This window comes from Pan troglodytes, chromosome 6 (genome assembly GCF_028858775.2).
Source record: "Pan troglodytes isolate AG18354 chromosome 6, NHGRI_mPanTro3-v2.0_pri, whole genome shotgun sequence".
NCBI lineage: Eukaryota > Metazoa > Chordata > Mammalia > Primates > Hominidae > Pan > Pan troglodytes.
The window spans coordinates 158,843,557-158,852,459 of record NC_072404.2 but is presented as its reverse complement, the minus strand read 5'-3'; the positions used below and the strand labels follow the sequence as shown (position 1 = coordinate 158,852,459).

Sequence of the window (8,903 nt, the reverse complement as noted above, 5' to 3'; positions counted from 1 at the left end):
GTTTGAGGATCTTTGCATCCAGTTCCCAGAACGATTATTTTAAATACGAAGAGATCGATCACAGGAAAAATAAAGGCTTCTGGATTCTTTGACCACATCAGGTCCCACAGGAACCATGGCCACATGAACTACACACTTGGTGAGTACATAATGTGACACTAGCCCATATTTCAGGACCTTTACTCTCACCTTGTATCCTATTTCATTGAAGTTATTTTTCTAATCATTAACTGTAGCAACAGAGAGAAAACATTCAATGTGGCAAAGAGAGAAGCTATGTCCCTTTGAGTCCATGCCTTCTCCACAAGAATCTCCTTGAAGTTTTTCATCAGCTGTGGCTCAAGGTGTCCCACACCTTGAGGAACGGCGACTCTTCAGCACAGCTCTCAGCCTGCAGTTGCTGAAGAGCAGAATGATGGGGTGAACTGCTGCACACAGATAAATCACTGACTCCCACACCCAGAATTTAAAGTCCAGAGGTGGAAAAATACCTGCAGCACTGAACACCAGTGACAGGAAATATGAGATGAAGAGCATGGCAAAAGAGAGGAGAGCCAGCAGAGCCTTTATGTGTGCCTGCACACTGGGCTCTCGGAATCCTGAGGTTGTAAGGAGAGCCTTCTTCATGTGTCTTCCCAGAGATGTGATGAGCAAAATCATGCAAATGAAAAAGACAGCAGTGGGCATTGTCCAAGTAATCATTTTTAGAGGGAAGAGATAGAATTTCTCACAGTAGCTCCGTATGCTATTGCCAGTGACATTCCAAGGTTGTAGATGGTTCTTTAAATAGTTCTGATACATTCTGTGGTTGCCTATGAAAAATAGAATGGTGGTGAAGCTGGAGAGCCCTACATAGCTGAAGACCATCCATGGTAGCCACCCAGACAACTTGTGCTTTAGCCAGAAGAAGACAGGGTGGGTGAAGGTAGCAATTTTCACACAATAGAAGACACTGAGCCAGGTAGAGAACCATAAGGTGGCAGCATTCAGGAAGTCCCACTGGAAAGCTAGAAACTGCAGTACAGGGTTGTATGGGAAGGCCATCGGATACAAGAAAACATAAATGGTCTTACCCATTACCACTGACTGCAGACAGAAGTGAGAGGCCCCTAGGCTAACCAATAACTTATCACAAGGCAACAACATTCTCCGTAGCACCCACTCCACGCCCAGAGCAGCAGTGATGAAGCCATTGCCTGCTATTGCTACTAGGCGTAAAAGGAGTAAAATGGTAACCAAGATGATGGCCTTCTTGTCAGTCACCGAAGATCCTAGAACCATGTGGTCTCCATTCATCTCTCTGGTGGACAAGATGGGTCCCAAAACTTCAAGGGCTATCTCTGTTGGGTTGCTCTGGAAGGTCCTGTAGGATATGTTTGTCCCTCCAGCTGCCCCAAGCACAGAAGCTAGGCCAGAGTAGAGGACGCAGGCTATCAGAGGAGGGTGAGAGGTTTTTTCTTCTCAGAGTAGATGCAAATATTGTCAAGGCTCAATTTTCAAAGTCCCCATACCTGCCCAAAAATTTGCCTGCTCTTCTGCCTATTCTCTGCCCATGTCAACATCAAAGTGGATAATATATCAGGCCCTGGCATTTAGTGTCCTTACACAGGAGGTTATACTTCTCTAAGCGGACACCTACGACAGGACCATGCACCTGCCGGCTCAGTAGTATCATCCGTGGGGCACACCCGCTACTGAGACAGCACTCACATCCACAGAGCGGGGGTGATTGTTATGTTGCAGGCATTGTTCTGAGTGCTCTCCTTTGTTCTCACAACAACTCTATGCGGGGAGTGGTATGGCAAGACCCCTTTAACTGAGACAGAGAGAAAACTGAGCAAACCTTTACAGAGAAGGATTAATTCAAGTCTTATTACTCACAGTGACCATCATCATAAAAAAAGAACACTGGAGACAATTATACATAAGGAGGCAGGCAACTTTTTTCCACATTTAAAAATATATATTTGATAACTGGTGGCCTCTAAAATAGCACTTCACAGAGGAACCCCCAGTAGCGATAAGCCAATGGGATATGGCAGAATGAGCCCTGTGCTAGGAGTCGAGACAGCCTTTAGTCCAAACTTTACCCCTTACTGTGAGTTGCTGGATATGTCAGCCCCTCTGTGCCTCATTTTGTCCATCTGTAAAATATGAAAAGTATCCTATGTTCTAATTCACAAAGATGTCTTAGAATCTCGGCTCAGAATGAAAGAAGACATGAAAGGTAATCTTACAGATAAAAGAAATAAGACCCCAAATTATATATTACGACTCCCACCTAAAGTCACAGTTACACAGAGGAAAGACCAAGATCCAAACTGATTCCAGGACCAGGAATCTCTGCCATGGTTAGCAATACATGTTACACCTCCATCTTCTTCATCCCTAGCTGAACTCAGAAGCCCAAGTTTTGAGTCTTGTCACAATCACTACGTATCCTCAAGCAGTTAACCTCTCTGAACACGCCCCTTTCTTCACCTATAAAAAATATGGATCACAAATAAATATGACCATAAATATGGTAAATATATTGGAAATTATAAACCTCTGCATATGGACAAGCAGCAATGATGATGATGGCAATGACTTTATTAGAATGGCTATCTTCTATTCCATCCATCCTGTGGCATAATAAGTAGCATAAGGAGAATTCAGGAGAGCATCAGGGATGCAACAGAAGCTCAGGGCACCAAATGTCAGACCACTGATATCAACCAGAGAAGGACAGAGTAAAAAAAAGACCACATTCTTTATAGAAATCAGCTTCAAAGAGTCAAAAAAATCAGCAATCAACACCCAGGTGAGTGTAAATAGGTTAACGTGTCACAGGGAGATAGGAAAGCAGAAATTGTTCTGGGTCAAATACAGCAATATTGAAGGCTCAGGATCAAGTAACATGACAGTAAGGGGATTTGTAATGAATACACATCTGCTGACACCACAACCTACCAGTTCCATATATAGGACCCCCACAAAAAGGGAATAGAACGCATGTCAGCATCTCTTCCCAGTTCCCAGTCTACTTCCCAGTAGTCCACTTCCAGGTGGAATTGTTTCTTTAACACATACGCCAACCATAGTGGACATAGGTCTTCTGAGTAAAGGAAATAAGATGAACTAAGGTAATTCACTCTGCCTTTCTGTGAAGATGCAAATTTCCAGGAGATAGAGTTCCCAACTGCTCTCTTCCTTGCCCTTGTTCTTCTGGCTGACATTTGGCTGTTTTCTACTGGAACTTGGAGAAATGGGGCAAACTTCGGGCTTATAGCTCTGGAGTATGGCCACCTACAAACCGCCCAATATGGAAAACTTGAATCTTTTTCATCCACCTCCCACACCTTCAATGATAAAGATGTGCATTTAACCTTCAATTCATTTCATAATAATTTATTAAGCATATCCTATATGCCATGATAACCCTTTGAAAGACATTGGGCTACAACAGTGAATTAGATATCTGCCTTCAAAGCACTTTTATGGGCTAAACATAAACCACAAACATTTACTGGACGTATACTATGTGCAGAGTAAGTTAATCCAAAAGAGGGAATAATCATTTGAATTTAAATATGCAATGTGTTTCGTGGTGATTCTTTTGTTGTTTGTTGTTTGTTTGTTTGTTTGTTTGTTGCATTTGGCTTTCTCATGTCTAGATTTATCTTCTTAGGTAAAAGTCAAGTCTGAGAGTTTTTAACTTTTCATAACCAGTCTTTATAAATGTAATCATGAGGGTAGTAGGATAGGGATCCTGAGTTAGCTCTCTATATGGAAAACCTTCAACTCAGTACTCTCAACAAGTGACTCCCAGTTTGTGGCTCTATGTGTTAGGGATCTTGCTATTCCCATCCCAAGATCTCTCAGAAGAGTTGAGAAGTAACAGCCCCATAATTGTGAGACAATAAAGATGCTGTCTTGCATGTTGGAAGGAAAAAGATGAGGCATCAGTAAAGGAGGGGGATACATGATTATATCCAGAACAATTAGATACATTTAGCTACAACAGAGGACTTACATAGAGAAGATGGCATATCAAGCCAAGAAGGTAGGCTGGAGAGAGATTACAGAAAATTTTGGAAGCCTTGATGAGATATTAGATTGTATCTTTAGTCAAGACAGAGCCACCAAGTGTTTTGGGGGCTTTTATGAGCTAGAGTTTTAAAAAGGAGATTGAGAACATCAATCAATTAGGAACTCCTGAGACAAGTCCACTTAACCTGGTATCACTCGAAGGGCTGTGAAGATGGAGCAGAACATAAGAGTTGAATCACCACCCACTCCCCACCCAAACACCTTCAGTAAACTTCTGGAGCTCCGCCCAAGGGAAGAGTCTTCCAGGTGCTCACAGTTGAGTAGAAGGGATAGAGGAGAAAGATCTCCCCGCTCCCGCCATGCTCCTGTCTTTCCTGCCTCCAACCAACTTGTGGCTTGAGCCCCAAGGCTCAGTCTCATAATTTATTATTAATCTACCTGTAGGAAGTCATTAGCTCACTCATGTTGCTACAAAGAAAAAGAAAAATTATTCGCGATTGATGATGAGGATAATACATGTTCTCTAGGTGGGATAATTCACAGACTTTAGGTGTCTATTTAATTTAAAGCCCAGCCACAGTGCCAGCTCCCCACAGGTTCCTCCATCCTGCCTCACCCTCGCTCTACCCTCTGGGGAAATCCCCCTGGGTTCCTCACCAGCAACTTGAGAATCTCCTCTTTTAAACCTTTAATCATCCTCTTGCAAGAGAAAATTCCTGATCTTGTTATCTTGCCTCTAGTCATCCCTCTCTCTTCTCTTGCCATATACTGGCCTCCAGCTAGCATTGTAGCATAATGTTTTGGGGCCTCAGCTTCCCAGTATTATTGGACATTTGACCTTACATGCATTTATCTATTTGAAAATTCTTTGTAACCTCTGTTCTGTCCTGTTATTTACTGCTTCTATTTTGACTAGTTCAAACATATGAATCTCTCTTAACCGTGTGCAGTGTTTTTCCCAATCTCTTTTAGTCTATCGGTCTCCATACTTTATCATGAATTCCATCAGTAAAATATATATATATGAACATGCAACCCACCAGCTATGAATTGAATGTTTGTGTCCTCCCAAAATTCATACACTGAAACCTTAACCCTCAATGTGATAACATTTAGAGATAACGCTTTCAGGAGGTAATTAGTTCATAAGGGTGAAGCCCTCATGAATGGGATTAGTGTCCTTATAAGAAGAAACACAAGAAAGATAAATCTCTCTGCCACGTGAGAACACAGCAAGAAGGTATCTGTCTGCAACTCAGAAGAGGGCCCTCACCAGAACCCAACCATGCTGGCACCCTCAGTTTCAGGCTCCAGAACTGTGAGAAATAAATATCTGCTGCATAAACACCCAGTTTATGGTATTCTGTCACAGCAGCCTAGGCTGACTGAGATACTACCATATGCATATTTATTTTTAATTATATGCATGTACATTTTACTAATACATCATATGCATCATAAAATACCCAAAAAAAGGGGATTAAAAGGAAAAGATAAAAATAAATGGAAACTGAAATTGCTACAGGCCTAATGGATCATCTTGCACAAGCTCTGGGATGCAGACATCCCAATCTGGAGATTCCCATCCTCAGCAGCAGCATCTGGATCCACCTCCTGGGTGAGCAGACAGGAAGAGTAGGATCATCAAAATTAAGAAGTGTAGGACATTTCCTTTGTTTTCCATCTATCTTCTGTTGGCCAAAACCTAAAAGCATTTTTACATCAGACAATTCCTATTCATTCAACATGAGCACATGAAGTTATGGATGTGACATACAGTGGCACCAAACTCCTATGTGTCCTTAGCCTTCTGTGAGATCAGGCTGGAAAAACTCCCTGAGTGGAATGAGTCTTAAGCAGAGCACAAAGGAAGGAAATGACGGAGATTGGCAGAGAAAGGAAAGAAGGAAGTACTGGGTGGGCCCAAGAAGCACATGAAGAAGAAAAGGACTTAGGGGAAGAGGGGAAGAAGATTTATTGGGCTGAAGTGGAAAGACGAGGCCGAGAGAACAGGTGTGGAGCAGAAGGGCAGGCGATGTCAAGTGGATGGTGCTGGACAACCTATGTCACTATAAAAAAATAAGCTTCAAGGTGGGGTGCGGTGGCTCACACCTGTAATCCCATAGGTGGGTGGATCACTTGAGGTGAGGAGATTGAGACCAGCCTGGCCAACATGGTGAAACCCCGTCTCTACTAAAAATACAAAAATTAGCCAGGCATGGTGGTACATGCCTGTAGTCCCAGCTACTCGGGAGGCTGAGGCAGGAGAATTGCTTGAACACGGGAGGTGGAGGCTGCAGTGAACTGAGATCATGCCACTGCACTCCAGCCTGGGCAACAGAGCAAGACTCCATCTTAAAATTAAAATAAAATATATAAAAAATAAGCTTCAGTTTGCCCACAGAGACAACTGACGACAGTTACAGTTCTCTATAAAGGGCATACAGACAAAAATGATGCTTGGCAAATATTAGGGTTGCTTACCTATAGATTCTTGGGGCCCCATGAGGAAATGAGGCCACCAGCAAAAGTCAAGGTGATTGACGGCTAGGACTAGAGACTCACAGCAGTGGAGGGGATGGTAAGAACACAGACAGCAAGATGGAAAAGGGATTCTGAGGCATGGACAGAGGGGGAGAGAAAGAAGAAACTGGAAAGAGAAAGACAGTACCCAAACCTTATACATTCCTGCCAGGATCATTCATCCCAGGACTGGTTACTGACACAGATAACTCAGGAGCAGAACCACCCTATGGCCAGCACCTTCCAAAGCCCTGTGAGCCAGCATCACATGGGCACTGGAGCTGAGGCCATGTCTTCAGGCCCTTTTTCAGTTTGGGGCTCCTCAGCACCAGGACGGTAGAGTGCAGACAGATGTTGGCATAGATTAGCACTTCCCAGGCCCAGTGCCAGTGATTCTGAAAGTTTATGATTTTCAAAGCAGAAGCAAACAAGGACAGGAAGTACAATGTACAGAAGATGAGGGAAAAGGTGAGTGACTTTAAAGCCATCGTGTAAGCCTGGGTGCTGGGATCACAGGGGCCGGGCCTGAGGTCCCTCATCTGCCCCAACTGCCAGCACAGTGAGACTATGAGCAAGACGGTGGACACTAGGAACAGGAGGAACGGAATCGACCACACAAACCCGTCATAAAGGAAAAAGTAGAGCTGAAATGAAGCCTGCACTCTATAAACTAAAGTTTCGTTTCTGTAGGAACTCAGGGAGACCTTCCTCTGACCGAACAGGATGTTCCCAGTGGCTGATGAGATGACTTCCAGGCCACAGATGATCAGGGAGCCCTTGATCAGCTTGGGCACTAACCGAGAGATCCTCCACTTCAGCCAGGCGAAGGTGGAGTGGGAGAAAGATGAGATCTTCACACAGTAGAAAGCAGCAAGCAAGGCAGTATACCACAAAGTGAGGGCATTGAAAAGGTCCCAGAAGATGTTCATACAGGGAACTGCACGCGAAAAATCTAGGGAGGCCAGGAGGTTGTTCGCCATGGCTACCCCATGCAGGCAGAAACGGGAGGCAGCGAGACAGGCCACAATCATGTCACTTGTGGACAGCATCCGGCACCTTACCCACTCCCTGCCCAGCATTGTGACCAAGAAGCCATTCTGCAGCATTGCAGCCAATGACTCCAGGCAAAAGATGGCTATGAAGATCAACGTGGGCAAGGAGGGCATCTTCTCCAGGGAGGTTCTGCTAAGTCTCAGCTCCTACTGCAGAGGGCTGGGACACATCTGCAGGGAAAAACAGCCTCTCCGGCTGAGTCAAGCCACCCTGTTTACACCAGAGACTCAGAAGCCCTTGTCCCTGGATTCATAGAAAATCCCAGCCACCAGCAAACACCCCCAGTCCCCAGAATTTGAAAAGATAATTTCTGCAATCTCCTTTGGCATGCAAATCACTCCCAGCTCAATGACACCATCTCTATTTGCATAACCTGTATTTGCCTGTCCTTTCTCAGAGCCAGATGCAGAGAAACATTAACAGAATAGAGGCTGCTGGGGTGACTGAAAATACCCACATTTTGTACATGATGTCTTAACTGTACTATTTCTTTCCTAACTCTTCTTTAAAAGACATTGTTACTCTTATTGCCCTCCCCAAACCAAAAACCTTCCCTTCACATCCTGCCTTAACATTTTATTCAGTAGCCTCTATACACTGCCTTAGCTCACCTCCCGAATGGGTGGAACAGAAAAATCATTCGCATGCACAAGGCTTCACATTACCAAGAAAAGGCTCCCTAACCACTGGCCTCTCATGCTGCCTAAAATTTCACTGTCAAGCTCCATATTGGAGTTCATGGAATCTCCAGTTAAAATGTGGATTTCTCTGATATGTTACCATCATCTGTTAACTGTTATCCCCTTGGCTCCAGAGTGCTTGATCAACCAAAAGTAATCAGTTCCTAAGAAGCCTCTGAGGAAATGAGAGAGAGTAGACAAATCATAATGAGAAGACAAGAAAGACAGAGAAGGGAAACTGACCCAGAGGGGACATCACCATAGGAGCTGGGGGAAGCAAGAGTTGGTGGAATGACAAGCGGAGCTCAGGGCAAAGCTGGGCCACAGGGAAGTTTTGCTTTATGTGGAGTAAGCCCTGTCCTATAACAATACTGAATATATAATAGTAAAAACCACCCTGCTGAAACACCTTGTCTTTTTTTTTTTTTTTTTTGACAGTCTCACTCTGTCGCCAGGCTGGAGTGCGGTGATGTGATCTCGGCTCACTGCAACCTCTGCCTCCCGGGTTCAAGCAACTCTCCTGCCTCAGCCTCCCAAGTAGCTGGGACTACAGGCATGTGCCACCATGCCCGGCTAATTTTTGGATTTTTAGTAGAGAAGGGGTTTCATCATGTT

At 44.2% G+C, this 8,903-nt stretch overlaps 1 protein-coding gene and 1 pseudogene across 1 annotated transcript; both read right to left on the bottom strand.

Annotated features, from left to right (window-relative positions):
* Positions 1-339: 339 nt before the first annotated feature.
* TAS2R60 (taste 2 receptor member 60) lies at positions 340-1,296 on the bottom strand. Its single transcript, NM_001009140.1, is given in 1 exon segment — positions 340-1,296. A coding segment is annotated over 1 exon segment (957 nt).
* TAS2R62P (taste receptor, type 2, member 62 pseudogene) lies at positions 6,783-7,721 on the bottom strand (annotated as a pseudogene).